This window comes from Oncorhynchus nerka, linkage group LG28 (assembly GCF_034236695.1).
Source record: "Oncorhynchus nerka isolate Pitt River linkage group LG28, Oner_Uvic_2.0, whole genome shotgun sequence".
NCBI classification, from domain to species: Eukaryota; Metazoa; Chordata; class Actinopteri; order Salmoniformes; family Salmonidae; genus Oncorhynchus; species Oncorhynchus nerka.
In genome coordinates this window covers 77121134-77139817 of record NC_088423.1, presented here as the reverse complement: position 1 = coordinate 77139817, position 18684 = coordinate 77121134, and the positions used below count along the sequence as shown (strand labels likewise).

At 43.7% G+C, this 18684-nt stretch overlaps 1 protein-coding gene across 1 annotated transcript in view; it reads left to right on the top strand.

The window, feature by feature from the left end:
- Window positions 1-18245, top strand: part of LOC115113688 (mucin-2-like) — a 28874-nt gene extending 10629 nt beyond the window's left edge. The window contains exons 29-54 of the mRNA XM_065012569.1: window positions 255-468; window positions 1474-1908; window positions 1975-2289; window positions 3657-3737; window positions 3941-4309; window positions 4454-4552; window positions 11881-11893; window positions 12052-12521; window positions 12638-12840; window positions 12972-13143; window positions 13264-13511; window positions 13722-13905; window positions 14064-14247; window positions 14485-14657; window positions 14767-14836; window positions 14931-15052; window positions 15250-15281; window positions 15614-15782; window positions 15946-16050; window positions 16202-16242; window positions 16456-16578; window positions 16711-16809; window positions 16903-17031; window positions 17237-17276; window positions 17478-17601; window positions 17799-18245. Of these exons, the coding sequence (XP_064868641.1) occupies window positions 255-468; window positions 1474-1908; window positions 1975-2289; window positions 3657-3737; window positions 3941-4309; window positions 4454-4552; window positions 11881-11893; window positions 12052-12521; window positions 12638-12840; window positions 12972-13143; window positions 13264-13511; window positions 13722-13905; window positions 14064-14247; window positions 14485-14657; window positions 14767-14836; window positions 14931-15052; window positions 15250-15281; window positions 15614-15782; window positions 15946-16050; window positions 16202-16242; window positions 16456-16578; window positions 16711-16809; window positions 16903-17031; window positions 17237-17276; window positions 17478-17601; window positions 17799-18012 (4428 nt within the window). The 3' untranslated portion in view covers window positions 18013-18245. The remainder of the gene's footprint in view (window positions 1-254; window positions 469-1473; window positions 1909-1974; window positions 2290-3656; window positions 3738-3940; window positions 4310-4453; window positions 4553-11880; window positions 11894-12051; window positions 12522-12637; window positions 12841-12971; window positions 13144-13263; window positions 13512-13721; window positions 13906-14063; window positions 14248-14484; window positions 14658-14766; window positions 14837-14930; window positions 15053-15249; window positions 15282-15613; window positions 15783-15945; window positions 16051-16201; window positions 16243-16455; window positions 16579-16710; window positions 16810-16902; window positions 17032-17236; window positions 17277-17477; window positions 17602-17798) is intronic.
- Window positions 18246-18684: the final 439 nt, after the last annotated feature.

The following is an 18684-nucleotide window of genomic DNA, read 5'->3' as shown; positions in this document are numbered from 1 at the left end:
CCCGTGAAGACCTCTAGGTGGTAATGAAACGTTTAATTCCTATTAACGATATGTTAAAATTTAGAATTGTAAATACGAGCTATTTGGTAAACTAAAAAGTTATTTTTCTGGCCGGGTTAACAAAGTAAATATATTTTTCAAAAACAGAACCAACATCAACATGGACGTCAACAAAAATGGAGACCACAACAACTACGGTACCCTCAACAAGTGGAGAAGAATCTACATCGACCCCAGATGAAACTTCAACAAAGGAAGAAACAACAACTGAGACCATCGCATCCACAAAGCCACCTAAAGTAGTCACCACAGGCCCAACAACCACTTCCACAACTGTAAATGTTGAAACTTCTACTTCAACATCACAGCCCACAACAACAGGTGAAGAAACAACTGGGCCAGTTGTCATAACTTCCAATCCCACGACATCAACCACAACTTCAAAGGCACCCACTACACCTACCACAGGTGGAACTTCAACAGTTGAAGAAACCACAAATGAGACAAGTCCATCTACAAAACCACCTAAAGAAGTCCCCACGGGCCCAACAACAACTTCCACCACTGTAATTGCTGAAACCTCTACTTCAACATCACAGCCCACAGCAACAGGTGAAGAAACAACAGGGCCAGTTGTCATAACTTCCAATCCCACTACTTTAACAACAACAACAATTGCACCAACAACAACGACACCTACCACAGGTGGAACGACAACAGTTGAAGAAACCACAACCGAGACAATTTCATCTACAGTCACAAAGCCACCTAAAGAAGTCCCCACGGGCCCAACAACAACTTCCACCACTGTAATTGCTGAAACCTCTACTTCAACATCACAGCCCACAGCAACAGGTGAAGAAACAACAGGGCCAGTTGTCATAACTTCCAATCCCACTACTTTAACAACAACAACAATTGCAGCCACAACAACGACACATACCACAGGTGGAACGACAACAGTTGAAGAAACCACAAATGAGACAAGTCCATCTACAAAACCACCTAAAGAAGTCACCTCCGGCCCAACAACAACTTCCACCACTGTAATTGCTGAAACCTCTACTTCAACATCACAGCCCACAGCAACAGGTGAAGAAACAACAGGGCCAGTTGTCATAACTTCCAATCCCACTACTTTAACAACAACAACAATTGCACCCACAACAATGACACCTACCACAGGTGGAACGACAACAGTTGAAGAAACCACAAATGAGACAAGTCCATCTACAAAACCACCTAAAGAAGTCACCTCCGGCCCAACAACAACTTCCACCACTGTAATAGCTGAAACCTCTACTTCAACATCACAGCCCACAGCAACAGGTGAAGAAACAACAGGGCCAGTTGTCATAACTTCCAATCCCACTACTTTAACAACAACAACAATTGCACCCACAACAACGACACCTACCACGGGTGGAACTACAAGAATTGAAGAAACCACATCTGAGTCAATTTCATCTACAGCCACAAAACCACCTAAAGAAGTCCCCACGGGCCCAACAACAACTTCCACCACTGTAATAGCTGAAACCTCTACTTCAACATCACAGCCCACAGCAACAGGTGAAGAAACAACAGGGCCAGTTGTCATAACTTCCAATCCCACTACTTTAACAACAACAACAATTGCACCAACAACAACGACACCTACCACAGGTGGAACGACAACAGTTGAAGAAACCACAACCGAGACAATTTCATCTACAGCCACAAAGCCACCTAAAGAAGTCCCCACGGGCCCAACAACAACTTCCACCACTGTAATTGCTGAAACCTCTACTTCAACATCACAGCCCACAGCAACAGGTGAAGAAACAACAGGGCCAGTTGTCATAACTTCCAATCCCACTACTTTAACAACAACAACAATTGCAGCCACAACAACGACACCTACCACAGGTGGAACGACAACAGTTGAAGAAACCACAAATGAGACAAGTCCATCTACAAAACCACCTAAAGAAGTCACCTCCGGCCCAACAACAACTTCCACCACTGTAATTGCTGAAACCTCTACTTCAACATCACAGCCCACAGCAACAGGTGAAGAAACAACAGGGCCAGTTGTCATAACTTCCAATCCCACTACTTTAACAACAACAACAATTGCAGCCACAACAACGACACCTACCACAGGTGGAACGACAACAGTTGAAGAAACCACAAATGAGACAAGTCCATCTACAAAACCACCTAAAGAAGTCACCTCCGGCCCAACAACAACTTCCACCACTGTAATTGCTGAAACCTCTACTTCAACATCACAGCCCACAGCAACAGGTGAAGAAACAACAGGGCCAGTTGTCATAACTTCCAATCCCACTACTTTAACAACAACAACAATTGCACCCACAACAATGACACCTACCACAGGTGGAACGACAACAGTTGAAGAAACCACAACCGAGACAATTTCATCTACAGCCACAAAGCCACCTAAAGAAGTCCCCACGGGCCCAACAACAACTTCCACCACTGTAATTGCTGAAACCTCTACTTCAACATCACAGCCCACAGCAACAGGTGAAGAAACAACAGGGCCAGTTGTCATAACTTCCAATCCCACTACTTTAACAACAACAACAATTGCACCAACAACAACGACACCTACCACAGGTGGAACGACAACAGTTGAAGAAACCACAACCGAGACAATTTCAGTTACAGCCACAAAGCCACCTAAAGAAGTCCCCACGGGCCCAACAACAACTTCCACCACTGTAATTGCTGAAACCTCTACTTCAACATCACAGCCCACAGCAACAGGTAAAGAAACAACAGGGCCAGTTGTCATAACTTCCAATCCCACTACTTTAACAACAACAACAATTGCACCCACAACAATGACACCTACCACAGGTGGAACGACAACAGTTGAAGAAACCACAAATGAGACAAGTCCATCTACAAAACCACCTAAAGAAGTCACCGCCGGCCCAACAACAACTTCCACCACTGTAATTGCTGAAACCTCTACTTCAACATCACAGCCCACAGCAACAGGTGAAGAAACAACAGGGCCAGTTGTCATAACTTCCAATCCCACTACTTTAACAACAACAACAATTGCACCCACAACAATGACACCTACCACAGGTGGAACGACAACAGTTGAAGAAACCACAACCGAGACAATTTCATCTACAGCCACAAAGCCACCTAAAGAAGTCCCCACGGGCCCAACAACAACTTCCACCACTGTAATTGCTGAAACCTCTACTTCAACATCACAGCCCACAGCAACAGGTGAAGAAACAACAGGGCCAGTTGTCATAACTTCCAATCCCACTACTTTAACAACAACAACAATTGCACCAACAACAACGACACCTACCACAGGTGGAACGACAACAGTTGAAGAAACCACAACTGAGACAATTTCAATCTACAGCCACAAAGCCACCTAAAGAAGTCCCCACGGGCCCAACAACAACTTCCACCACTGTAATTGCTGAAACCTCTACTTCAACATCACAGCCCACAGCAACAGGTGAAGAAACAACAGGGCCAGTTGTCATAACTTCCAATCCCACTACTTTAACAACAACAACAATTGCACCACAACAACGACACCTACCACAGGTGGAACGACAACAGTTGAAGAAACCACAAATGAGACAAGTCCATCTACACAAAACCACCTAAAGAAGTCACCTCCGGCCCAACAACAACTTCCACCACTGTAATTGCTGAAACCTCTACTTCAACATCACAGCCCACAGCAACAGGTGAAGAAACAACAGGGCCAGTTGTCATAACTTCCAATCCCACTACTTTAACAACAACAACAATTGCACCCACAACAACGACACCTACCACGGGTGGAACTACAACAATTGAAGAAACCACATCTGAGTCAATTTCATCTACATCCACAAAACCACCTAAAGAAGTCCCACAGGCCCAACAACAACTTCCACCACTGTAATAGCTGAAACCTCTACTTCAACATCACAGCCCACAGCAACAGGTGAAGAAACAACAGGGCCAGTTGTCATAACTTCCAATCCCACTACTTTAACAACAACAACAATTGCATCCACAACAATGACACCTACCACAGGTGGAACGACAACAGTTGAAGAAACCACAAATGAGACAAGTCCATCTACAAAACCACCTAAAGAAGTCACCTCCGGCCCAACAACCACTTCCACCACTGTAATTGTTGAAACCTCTACTTCAACATCACAGCCCACAGCAACAGGTGAAGAAACAACAGGGCCAGTTGTCATAACTTCCAATCCCACTACTTTAACAACAACAACAATTGCACCAACAACAACGACACCTACCACAGGTGGAACGACAACAGTTGAAGAAACCACAACCGAGACAATTTCATCTACAGCCACAAAGCCACCTAAAGAAGTCCCCACGGGCCCAACAACAACTTCCACCACTGTAATTGCTGAAACCTCTACTTCAACATCACAGCCCACAGCAACAGGTGAAGAAACAACAGGGCCAGTTGTCATAACTTCCAATCCCACTACTTTAACAACAACAACAATTGCACCCACAACAACGACACCTACCACAGGTGGAACGACAACAGTTGAAGAAACCACAAATGAGACAAGTCCATCTACAAAACCACCTAAAGAAGTCACCTCCGGCCCAACAACAACTTCCACCACTGTAATTGCTGAAACCTCTACTTCAACATCACAGCCCACAGCAACAGGTGAAGAAACAACAGGGCCAGTTGTCATAACTTCCAATCCCACTACTTTAACAACAACAACAATTGCACCCACAACAACGACACCTACCACGGGTGGAACTACAGAATTGAAGAAACCACATCTGAGACAATTTCAACTACATCCACAAAACCACCTAAAGAAGTCCCCACGGGCCCAACAACAACTTCCACCACTGTAATTGCTGAAACCTCTACTTCAACATCACAGCCCACAGCAACAGGTGAAGAAACAACAGGGCCAGTTGTCATAACTTCAATCCCACTACTTTAACAACAACAACAATTGCACCCACAACAATGACACCTACCACAGGTGGAACGACAACAGTTGAAGAAACCACAAATGAGACAAGTCCATCTACAAAACCACCTAAAGAAGTCACCTCCGGCCCAACAACAACTTCCACCACTGTAATTGCTGAAACCTCTACTTCAACATCACAGCCCACAGCAACAGGTGAAGAAACAACAGGGCCAGTTGTCATAACTTCCAATCCCACTACTTTAACAACAACAACAATTGCACCCACAACAATGACACCTACCACAGGTGGAACGACAACAGTTGAAGAAACCACAACTGAGACAATTTCATCTACAGCCACAAAGCCACCTAAAGAAGTCCCCACGGGCCCAACAACAACTTCCACCACTGTAATTGCTGAAACCTCTACTTCAACATCACAGCCCACAGCAACAGGTGAAGAAACAACAGGGCCAGTTGTCATAACTTCCAATCCCACTACTTTAACAACAACAACAATTGCACCCACAACAACGACACCTACCACAGGTGGAACTACAAGAATTGAAGAAACCACATCTGAGTCAATTTCAACTACATCCACAAAACCACCTAAAGAAGTGGCCCAACAACAACTTCCACCACTGTAATTGCTGAAACCTCTACTTCAACATCACAGCCCACAGCAACAGGTGAAGAAACATCAGGGCCAGTTGTCATAACTTCCAATCCCACTACTTTAACAACAACAACAATTGCACCAACAACAACGACACCTACCACAGGTGGAACGACAACAGTTGAAGAAACCACAACCGAGACAATTTCATCTACAGCCACAAAGCCACCTAAAGAAGTCACCTCCGGCCCAACAACAACTTCCACCACTGTAATTGCTGAAACCTCTACTTCAACATCACAGCCCACAGCAACAGGTGAAGAAACAACAGGGCCAGTTGTCATAACTTCCAATCCCACTACTTTAACAACAACAACAATTGCACCCACAACAATGACACCTACCACAGGTGGAACGACAACAGTTGAAGAAACCACAAATGAGACAAGTCCATCTACAAAACCACCTAAAGAAGTCACCTCCGGCCCAACAACAACTTCCACCACTGTAATTGCTGAAACCTCTACTTCAACATCACAGCCCACAGCAACAGGTGAAGAAACAACAGGGCCAGTTGTCATAACTTCCAATCCCACTACTTTAACAACAACAACAATTGCACCCACAACAATGACACCTACCACAGGTGGAACGACAACAGTTGAAGAAACCACAAATGAGACAAGTCCATCTACAAAACCACCTAAAGAAGTCACCTCCGGCCCAACAACAACTTCCACCACTGTAATTGCTGAAACCTCTACTTCAACATCACAGCCCACAGCAACAGGTGAAGAAACAACAGGGCCAGTTGTCATAACTTCCAATCCCACTACTTTAACAACAACAACAATTGCACCCACAACAATGACACCTACCACAGGTGGAACGACAACAGTTGAAGAAACCACAACCGAGACAATTTCATCTACAGCCACAAAGCCACCTAAAGAAGTCCCCACGGGCCCAACAACAACTTCCACCACTGTAATTGCTGAAACCTCTACTTCAACATCACAGCCCACAGCAACAGGTGAAGAAACAACAGGGCCAGTTGTCATAACTTCCAATCCCACTACTTTAACAACAACAACAATTGCACCAACAACAACGACACCTACCACAGGTGGAACGACAACAGTTCAAGAAACCACAACCGAGACAATTTCATCTACAGCCACAAAGCCACCTAAAGAAGTCCCCACGGGCCCAACAACAACTTCCACCACTGTAATTGCTGAAACCTCTACTTCAACATCACAGCCCACAGCAACAGGTGAAGAAACAACAGGGCCAGTTGTCATAACTTCCAATCCCACTACTTTAACAACAACAACAATTGCACCCACAACAACGACACCTACCACAGGTGGAACGACAACAGTTGAAGAAACCACAAATGAGACAAGTCCATCTACAAAACCACCTAAAGAAGTCACCTCCGGCCCAACAACAACTTCCACCACTGTAATAGCTGAAACCTCTACTTCAACATCACAGCCCACAGCAACAGGTGAAGAAACAACAGGGCCAGTTGTCATAACTTCCAATCCCACTACTTTAACAACAACAACAATTGCACCCACAACAACGACACCTACCACGGGTGGAACTACAAGAATTGAAGAAACCACATCTGAGTCAATTTCAACTACATCCACAAAACCACCTAAAGAAGTCCCCACGGGCCCAACAACAACTTCCACCACTGTAATAGCTGAAACCTCTACTTCAACATCACAGCCCACAGCAACAGGTGAAGAAACAACAGGGCCAGTTGTCATAACTTCCAATCCCACTACTTTAACAACAACAACAATTGCATCCACAACAACGACACCTACCACAGGTGGAACGACAACAGTTGAAGAAACCACAAATGAGACAAGTCCTTCTACAAAACCACCTAAAGAAGGCACCTCCGGCCCAACAACCACTTCCACCACTGTAATTGTTGAAACCTCTACTTCAACATCACAGCCCACAGCAACAGGTGAAGAAACATCAGGGCCAGTTGTCATAACTTCCAATCCCACTACTTTAACAACAACAACAATTGCACCAACAACAACGACACCTACCACAGGTGGAACGACAACAGTTGAAGAAACCACAACCGAGACAATTTCATCTACAGCCACAAAGCCACCTAAAGAAGTCCCCACGGGCCCAACAACAACTTCCACCACTGTAATTGCTGAAACCTCTACTTCAACATCACAGCCCACAGCAACAGGTGAAGAAACAACAGGGCCAGTTGTCATAACTTCCAATCCCACTACTTTAACAACAACAACAATTGCACCCACAACAATGACACCTACCACAGGTGGAACGACAACAGTTGAAGAAACCACAAATGAGACAAGTCCATCTACAAAACCACCTAAAGAAGTCACCTCCGGCCCAACTACAACTTCCACCACTGTAATTGCTGAAACCTCTACTTCAACATCACAGCCCACAGCAACAGGTGAAGAAACAACAGGGCCAGTTGTCATAACTTCCAATCCCACTACTTTAACAACAACAACAATTGCACCCACAACAATGACACCTACCACAGGTGGAACGACAACAGTTGAAGAAACCACAAATGAGACAAGTCCATCTACAAAACCACCTAAAGAAGTCACCTCCGGCCCAACTACAACTTCCACCACTGTAATTGCTGAAACCTCTACTTCAACATCACAGCCCACAGCAACAGGTGAAGAAACAACAGGGCCAGTTGTCATAACTTCCAATCCCACTACTTTAACAACAACAACAATTGCACCCACAACAATGACACCTACCACAGGTGGAACGACAACAGTTGAAGAAACCACAAATGAGACAAGTCCATCTACAAAACCACCTAAAGAAGTCACCTCCGGCCCAACAACAACTTCCACCACTGTAATTGCTGAAACCTCTACTTCAACATCACAGCCCACAGCAACAGGTGAAGAAACAACAGGGCCAGTTGTCATAACTTCCAATCCCACTACTTTAACAACAACAACAATTGCACCCACAACAATGACACCTACCACAGGTGGAACGACAACAGTTGAAGAAACCACAACCGAGACAATTTCATCTACAGCCACAAAGCCACCTAAAGAAGTCCCCACGGGCCCAACAACAACTTCCACCACTGTAATTGCTGAAACCTCTACTTCAACATCACAGCCCACAGCAACAGGTGAAGAAACAACAGGGCCAGTTGTCATAACTTCCAATCCCACTACTTTAACAACAACAACAATTGCACCCACAACAACGACACCTACCACGGGTGGAACTACAAGAATTGAAGAAACCACATCTGAGTCAATTTCAACTACATCCACAAAACCACCTAAAGAAGTCCCCACGGGCCCAACAACAACTTCCACCACTGTAATTGCTGAAACCTCTACTTCAACATCACAGCCCACAGCAACAGGTGAAGAAACATCAGGGCCAGTTGTCATAACTTCCAATCCCACTACTTTAACAACAACAACAATTGCACCAACAACAACGACACCTACCACAGGTGGAACGACAACAGTTGAAGAAACCACAACCGAGACAATTTCATCTACAGCCACAAAGCCACCTAAAGAAGTCACCTCCGGCCCAACAACAACTTCCACCACTGTAATTGCTGAAACCTCTACTTCAACATCACAGCCCACAGCAACAGGTGAAGAAACAACAGGGCCAGTTGTCATAACTTCCAATCCCACTACTTTAACAACAACAACAATTGCACCCACAACAATGACACCTACCACAGGTGGAACGACAACAGTTGAAGAAACCACAAATGAGACAAGTCCATCTACAAAACCACCTAAAGAAGTCACCTCCGGCCCAACAACAACTTCCACCACTGTAATTGCTGAAACCTCTACTTCAACATCACAGCCCACAGCAACAGGTGAAGAAACAACAGGGCCAGTTGTCATAACTTCCAATCCCACTACTTTAACAACAACAACAATTGCACCCACAACAATGACACCTACCACAGGTGGAACGACAACAGTTGAAGAAACCACAAATGAGACAAGTCCATCTACAAAACCACCTAAAGAAGTCACCTCCGGCCCAACAACAACTTCCACCACTGTAATTGCTGAAACCTCTACTTCAACATCACAGCCCACAGCAACAGGTGAAGAAACAACAGGGCCAGTTGTCATAACTTCCAATCCCACTACTTTAACAACAACAACAATTGCACCCACAACAATGACACCTACCACAGGTGGAACGACAACAGTTGAAGAAACCACAACCGAGACAATTTCATCTACAGCCACAAAGCCACCTAAAGAAGTCCCCACGGGCCCAACAACAACTTCCACCACTGTAATTGCTGAAACCTCTACTTCAACATCACAGCCCACAGCAACAGGTGAAGAAACAACAGGGCCAGTTGTCATAACTTCCAATCCCACTACTTTAACAACAACAACAATTGCACCCACAACAACGACACCTACCACGGGTGGAACTACAAGAATTGAAGAAACCACATCTGAGTCAATTTCAACTACATCCACAAAACCACCTAAAGAAGTCCCCACGGGCCCAACAACAACTTCCACCACTGTAATTGCTGAAACCTCTACTTCAACATCACAGCCCACAGCAACAGGTGAAGAAACATCAGGGCCAGTTGTCATAACTTCCAATCCCACTACTTTAACAACAACAACAATTGCACCCACAACAATGACACCTACCACAGGTGGAACGACAACAGTTGAAGAAACCACAAATGAGACAAGTCCATCTACAAAACCACCTAAAGAAGTCACCTCCGGCCCAACAACAACTTCCACCACTGTAATTGCTGAAACCTCTACTTCAACATCACAGCCCACAGCAACAGGTGAAGAAACATCAGGGCCAGTTGTCATAACTTCCAATCCCACTACTTTAACAACAACAACAATTGCACCCACAACAATGACACCTACCACAGGTGGAACGACAACAGTTGAAGAAACCACAAATGAGACAAGTCCATCTACAAAACCACCTAAAGAAGTCACCTCCGGCCCAACAACAACTTCCACCACTGTAATTGCTGAAACCTCTACTTCAACATCACAGCCCACAGCAACAGGTGAAGAAACAACAGGGCCAGTTGTCATAACTTCCAATCCCACTACTTTAACAACAACAACAATTGCACCCACAACAACGACACCTACCACAGGTGGAACGACAACAGTTGAAGAAACCACAAATGAGACAAGTCCATCTACAAAACCACCTAAAGAAGTCACCTCCGGCCCAACAACAACTTCCACCACTGTAATAGCTGAAACCTCTACTTCAACATCACAGCCCACAGCAACAGGTGAAGAAACAACAGGGCCAGTTGTCATAACTTCCAATCCCACTACTTTAACAACAACAACAATTGCACCCACAACAACGACACCTACCACGGGTGGAACTACAAGAATTGAAGAAACCACATCTGAGTCAATTTCAACTACATCCACAAAACCACCTAAAGAAGTCCCCACGGGCCCAACAACAACTTCCACCACTGTAATTGCTGAAACCTCTACTTCAACATCACAGCCCACAGCAACAGGTGAAGAAACAACAGGGCCAGTTGTCATAACTTCCAATCCCACTACTTTAACAACAACAACAATTGCACCCACAACAACGACACCTACCACAGGTGGAACGACAACAGTTGAAGAAACCACAAATGAGACAAGTCCATCTACAAAACCACCTAAAGAAGTCACCTCCGGCCCAACAACAACTTCCACCACTGTAATAGCTGAAACCTCTACTTCAACATCACAGCCCACAGCAACAGGTGAAGAAACAACAGGGCCAGTTGTCATAACTTCCAATCCCACTACTTTAACAACAACAACAATTGCACCCACAACAACGACACCTACCACGGGTGGAACTACAAGAATTGAAGAAACCACATCTGAGTCAATTTCAACTACATCCACAAAACCACCTAAAGAAGTCCCCACGGGCCCAACAACAACTTCCACCACTGTAATAGCTGAAACCTCTACTTCAATATCACAGCCCACAGCAACAGGTGAAGAAACAACAGGGCCAGTTGTCATAACTTCCAATCCCACTACTTTAACAACAACAACAATTGCACCAACAACAACGACACCTACCACAGGTGGAACGACAACAGTTGAAGAAACCACAACCGAGACAATTTCATCTACAGCCACAAAGCCACCTAAAGAAGTCCCCACGGGCCCAACAACAACTTCCACCACTGTAATTGCTGAAACCTCTACTTCAACATCACAGCCCACAGCAACAGGTGAAGAAACAACAGGGCCAGTTGTCATAACTTCCAATCCCACTACTTTAACAACAACAACAATTGCACCCACAACAATGACACCTACCACAGGTGGAACGACAACAGTTGAAGAAACCACAAATGAGACAAGTCCATCTACACAAAACCACCTAAAGAAGTCACCACGGCCCAACAACAACTTCCACCACTGTAATTGCTGAAACCTCTACTTCAACATCACAGCCCACAGCAACAGGTGAAGAAACAACAGGGCCAGTTGTCATAACTTCCAATCCCACTACTTTAACAACAACAACAATTGCACCCACAACAATGACACCTACCACAGGTGGAACGACAACAGTTGAAGAAACCACAACGGAGACAATTTCATCTACAGCCACAAAGCCACCTAAAGAAGCCACCACAGGCCCAATTACATATTCCACAACTGCTGAAGTTGTAACTTTGACATCACAGCCTTCAACAACAAGTACAGAAACAACAGAGCCAGTTGTCATCACAGGCCCATTAGAAACAACAAGAAATCCTTCAACATTGCCACAAGTGATTATTACACCAACATCACAAGTAGTCACCACCAGCCAGTGTATGTGCATTGTTAATGGGACACAATATCTACCAGGTAACATGTTATAAATGTCATTTAGACAATCAAAATCAATTTCATTTCACAAATCTTTTAATTCATTTTCATTTGTAAAAGGAAATGTTGTAACACTTGCCTTTCTTAACAATCAGGGAACCTAGTGTATAATGTGACTGATGGTTCAGGGTGGTGCTTCACCGCTTACTGCAAAGCCACGTGCCAAGTTGAAGTGGAATCAAATCCATGTCCTTCCTCTACACCACCCACTGTTTCACCCACAACGTCAGAGACAACGACCACACCACCAACAACTCAATCCTCCCCAGACTGCACTAGCATTCAGCCACCAAGAAAGGTCATTTTAATAAGGTTTTTAATAATAAAATGGGTGAATGGGTATATTTGTCTTTGTGGTGTAATGCTTGTGTGTTCAACCCTGTGTGTGAATGTTTGAGTAATTGCTTTCCCTTATCAAATCAATGGCAGAATGGAGAGTCTTGGCAGCTGAATAGCTGTACCACAGCAATTTGCCAGGACGGCATTGTTGTCCAGCTACCAGTAAAATGCAAGCCAGTGGAGCCACTACAGTGTGAGAATGGTCGTCCACCTGTCAAGGTCTATGATTCAACTGGATGCTGCTTTACATATGAATGTGAATGTAAGTGACAACATACAACCCAACAATCTGAGTGAAAATAAGACATTAATGCTCATTAGTTTTCATTGTCCTGTGTCAATAGCTTAGATTATTATCAACTCATATTTTAACATGTTGCAGGTGTATGCAGTGGATGGGGTGGATCTCACTACATGACATTTGATGGAGTATATTACAATTTCCAGGAGAACTGCTCATACACCTTAGTGAAAGAAATCAACTTCAAGTACAACCTTACCATTATTGTTCATAATCACTACTGTGGAAACGCAGACAGTGGATTCTGTCCTCAGTCCCTTATCATTCACTACAATTCCTATGAAGTGATTCTTACCCAGCAGAGATCTGGTGAAACAACAGAAAACGTGGTAACTATTTAACAAATATCATTCCCATTGCTTGTATTTTTCTATGCTGCTGAGTTTTTATGCTGCTGCGTTATCATGCATTATTAAAATCCCATAACTTTAAATGAAAACCAATAACGGGGTTAATATTGTCATATTGTCATGTTACTACTTTCAAGATAACACGTGACTCAACCATCTAAATGTGTATCCATTTTTGCACAAATGCAGGTATATGTCAACAGTAAACGAATCTACCCAGCTTACAGAATGGTTGACATTGCTCTAACAAGTACTGGTGTGGAGGTCGTGCTGGAGATCCCTGATCTTAAGGTTCAGGTGTCTTACAAGGGGTCATCATTTAGCATCAACCTTCCTTACTCCCTCTTCCAAAGCAGCACAGAGGGCCAGTGTGGTGAGTATTATAAAAGAGGGTCAATATACATTTCACAGTTTCAAACTGTCAGTAGATGCTCCTATCGAGACCACCCTATAGAAATTGCATACAACAAAAAACTATGGCCTGGCCTTGCTAACTAGGTTTTACACTATGCAATATCCCTATTTTTCAAGGTACCTGTGATAATTCCCAGAAGAATGACTGCCAGTCACCTAATGGTCAGATACAGAGCTGCTCAGTCGCAGCTAGCCAGTGGCTAATTCCAAACCAGGACTGTCAAACTCCTCCAACAGCACCACCCCCAAGCACATCCCCTACCCCCTGCAAGACAGCCGTTTGTGAAATCATGAACAGCAAGTAAGGAACATATCAAACTAAGTTTGAGAAAGGGAACAAGCACACAATGGGAATGGCTAAATGATCATTCACTTCCTAATGTGTTTTATCAATTGTAATGTACATTTTCTGTCATGTTAATTTGCTTGTATTTGAAACTTGTTTCTATCATAATACAGGTACTGTTCCATTGGCATTTCTGGTTAAAGGTTGCACTCCATGCATCTCTCTAAATCACTATGTCCTTTTCTGTCGAAGGGTCTTTGAGGAATGCCATAAAGCGGTTTCTCCTGATGTCTTCGTTCGGACCTGTAGATCAGATGTCTGCTACAATGCTAATTCTAGCTGCTCTAGTCTGGAGGCGTATGCATCTGAATGTGCAAATAAAGGGATCTGCATTGAATGGAGGAAGTTCACCCATGGAGAATGTGGTGAGCTGTGAATCCAAGCATAGTAGTTATGCCACAAATTCATAGGCAGTGACTTACATTTTTTTTTTGCTGGTGTTTAGCATAACTATGACCTGTTTTTGTCCTGCAGAGCATACATGCCCAGCCACGAAGGTGTACATGCCATGTGGTCCAGCAGTTGAACCAACATGTAATACCAGGTAAGCTTTATTCTGATTGGATGTCATATGAATTCCTTCATATTCTTTTAAATAAATGATCTCCTGTATAATCCCAAAACTATTTTGTACGCAGATATAATGAGAAGTATTTGAACAACCAAACCCAAATGATCAATAAGACGAAGGAGGGTTGCTTCTGTCCATCTAAAACCGTCTTGTTCAGCACCTACTCTGATACTTGTGTGGTCTCCTGTGGTAAGAATGGGTTATGGGTCATTTTGCAGGTAGCTATCAATATAAGAATTAGACATTTCTGTACTTTTAAAAGTTGAATTCAGCATGAATCACGGTTTACTGGCTTTATTTGTAATGGAAGAGTTAAAAAATGTGGAAGTGTGAAGAACTTAACCCCAACTACAAACATTTTAAACACACCCTGTATTTATTTTCAGGCTGCACCGGACCTGATGGCAACCCCCAAATGGTAAGAATTTCCTCCATCTAAATATTCTCCAGATATTCATTCTAACATAGACATATCATGAGATGCATTTCACGTGAGTCAAATGCATCACGTGAGTCACGTACTTAGGATGGATACTTTTCATTGATAGGTCTTGTCCTCTTTATTCCTTCCAAAGAACAGACCAGAAAATGTTTAATCTCTGAATAACCACTTCCAACCCATTCCTTCTCACCTTATGATGGTTCATCTTAACTGCCATGGTTAAATCCAGTTCATTGCAGAACAACACCATTTGAGTTTGTCTTTTCTATCTATGTATTGACCTGACATTACCCTGTTTTTCCATTAAGCCTGGTGATACATGGGAGAGTGGTTGCCAGCAGTGCACCTGTGACATGGACTCCGTGATTGTCCAGTGCCAGCCTATCACCTGCCCCACACCAGCCACACCCATCTGCAATGAGACTGGTTACAGACTGGTGAACAAGACAGAAGGCTGCTGCCAGAAATATACATGTGGTGAGTGATGGAACAGACCCTTCGGTAAAACATTAGAAAGCCAACTCTTATTCATACAGTACTAGACCAAGATCATCTGAAGTGTTGTGTAGGGTCATAGGGGTTATTTGACCCTCTATCGGCGTGTCTTTTAATCACTTCTCATTGGTTACCTCTGTAACAGAGTGTGATGCACTGCTTTGCCCCAAAGTCATGATGGACTGCCAGCCAGGGTGGGAGGCAATTATAAGCACATCCAACTCAAGCTGCTGTCCAGAGTATACCTGTGGTAAGACCCTTTGATTTTCTTCATCAGCGGTTTAGTTAGTTCATTGACTTTGTAATTCCCAGGTATAACTGGTTTGAATTACGTTTGTGTTAACTATGACATGAATCACTGGTATCATTGACTGATTCCTTCTCAATGTGTGTCTGTTCAGTTCCTAAGGGTGTATGTGTCTACAATAACATTGAGTACCAGGTGAGAATAAATCATTTCAAATAAATGTAATTCAATTCAACAAGCTTCTGAAAGACACCCACACACATAGCTTGAGATAAGCTGTATTGTGTTTGCTGCCCTCATAATTGGATGCATTATACTATAGAACTGCTCCCTTTGCACTCTGACCCTCCTCTACTCAAACAGTCTGTTATTGTGGATTATAACGTGTGTCTCTCCCTTTCACTCCAGCCTGGTGCTGAAGTTCCTAAAGGAACATGTGAGAATTGTATCTGCAGCTCGACCATGGATCCTAGCACCAAGCTCAACAACATTGTGTGCACAAATATCTCCTGCGACACTACATGTTCACAGGTAGTCATGTCTCTCTTAACAAACATGATACATGGATTTACGTATTTATAAGAAACTTGCAGTAGCCTACTCTGAAGGCTTATGAAGTAGGTTACCAATGATTTACTAATATACTCTCCATGCTCGTATTAGGGCTTCCAGTATCAGGCCATACCTGGTCAGTGTTGTGGGAAATGTGTACAGACAAGCTGTGTGGTTAATATGCCAGATAAGACCAAACACACTATGCAGGTGAGTACCACAAGAGTGTATGAGGATGCATAATCTGTCTGCATGAACTGAAACTCCATCATAATTCTTCATCTTCTTCTCCTTGTGCGACAGGTGAACGAAACATGGTCACCACCTGGTGACAAATGTGTGATGTACACGTGTGACAAAAGTGATGACCAATATATACCAGTAGAGGTGAAGACTGTGTGCCCTGATTTCAGCCCAGAGATCTGTGTCCCAGTGAGTTTCTGTCCTATCTCACCTCCGTCTTGGGGACAATCAACACTGAAGTTACACTGTTTCCCATTCTCACTCAGAATGTTACTATCATTCCTAGCACTCTTGGGTCATAGAGATAGATGTTTCAGTAACATTTAGAATGGAAGGGAGCTCAAATGTATACAATCTACCACTTATAAATCATCTCTCCTATTTTTCACTGCAGGGTACAGAAAAGACAGATGCAAATGGATGCTGCAAGACTTGTAAGTAACACGTCCAGCCAAATCATTCCTAATAACCACCTATCTACTGGTTAATAATAGCATGCTATGTCACCAAAATAAGACCAACAGGAAACATAGTGTGCCTACATACTGGCCAAAAATGTATATGTTGGCTGTTTCTGCTTCATCTACTGTCATACTGTTTCAAACAATAACTCTTGATGCATCTTTCCTGACCAGGCACAGAACGCAGGAATGTCTGTGAGATGAAGTACACCACCACTAGCTTTGTCATCAGTGGCTGTGTGACCGCTGAGCCTGTGGAGATCAATTCCTGCTCAGGAAACTGTGGAACCTCTTCCATGTAAGTACTACAGGTATTGAACGCCGCACTAGTCAATGTCATGCAGGCCCCAGTCAGTCATCACCTATTCACTGTCTAGTGTGCCCTTTATGAACTAGAAGCCCATTTGACTTACTTATTGTTCCTGTGCTCATCTTGTCAAGACAACCCAGGGAATTCAAGCCCTCTTTTCAACTTGTGTTTCTGTGAATGTGCAGGTACTCAGCAGAGGCGAACACCATGATGCACTACTGCTCCTGCTGCCAAGAGGCGACCACAAGCCAGAAAGAGGTGGAGCTGCTCTGCCCTGATGGGTCAAAGGTCAAGCACTCCTACATCCACGTTGAGTCGTGCGGATGTCATGTCACAGACTGTGACACAGGCACGACTGCCACCCCGGGAACAACCAGACAGCGCAGGAGGAGGCGCTAAACGTCTAGGGAGACAACATCGGAATTGTTCTCATGACATCGAATGTTTTAGTGCGAATTTGTTTTCTTGTTACTTTTTAATTCAATCTGTCATGTCAGTGTATTTCTACAATCGGCAGCACTTAGTATTATGTTCTTATACCTTCATTGTAGAATGAAAGTATTTTCTATGATAAATGTAGAGGGTAATCTTTTTTTCTCATTTGTAGTGAGTAATAAACAACAGCAACATCATGTGCTTCTGCATGTTCCTTTTGCTCTTTGAGCAATTCTCACAATCCTTCAAGCTATTCACAGTGACCACTATAAGTAACATTGTGCTAATTAGAAGTATGTACAGGTAACTGGCAAAATAACTGTAACAACATAAAGTGTCCTCATACGGCTATGGGTCAACACGAGCCGCCAGAACAGCTTTAATGCAGCTTGGCATAGATTCATCAAGCGTCTGAAGCTCTATGTTGAGGTATGCGACTCCATTGTTCCACGAGAAATTCCATAATTTGGTGTTTTGTTGATGGTAGTGGAAAATGCTGTCTGAGGCTTCCCTCTAGTATCTCCCATACATGATCAATTGGGTTGAGATCTGGTGATAGACAGCCACGGCATATGGTTTACATCGTTTTCATGCTCATCTAACCATTCAGTGACCACTCGTGCCCTGTGCATGAGG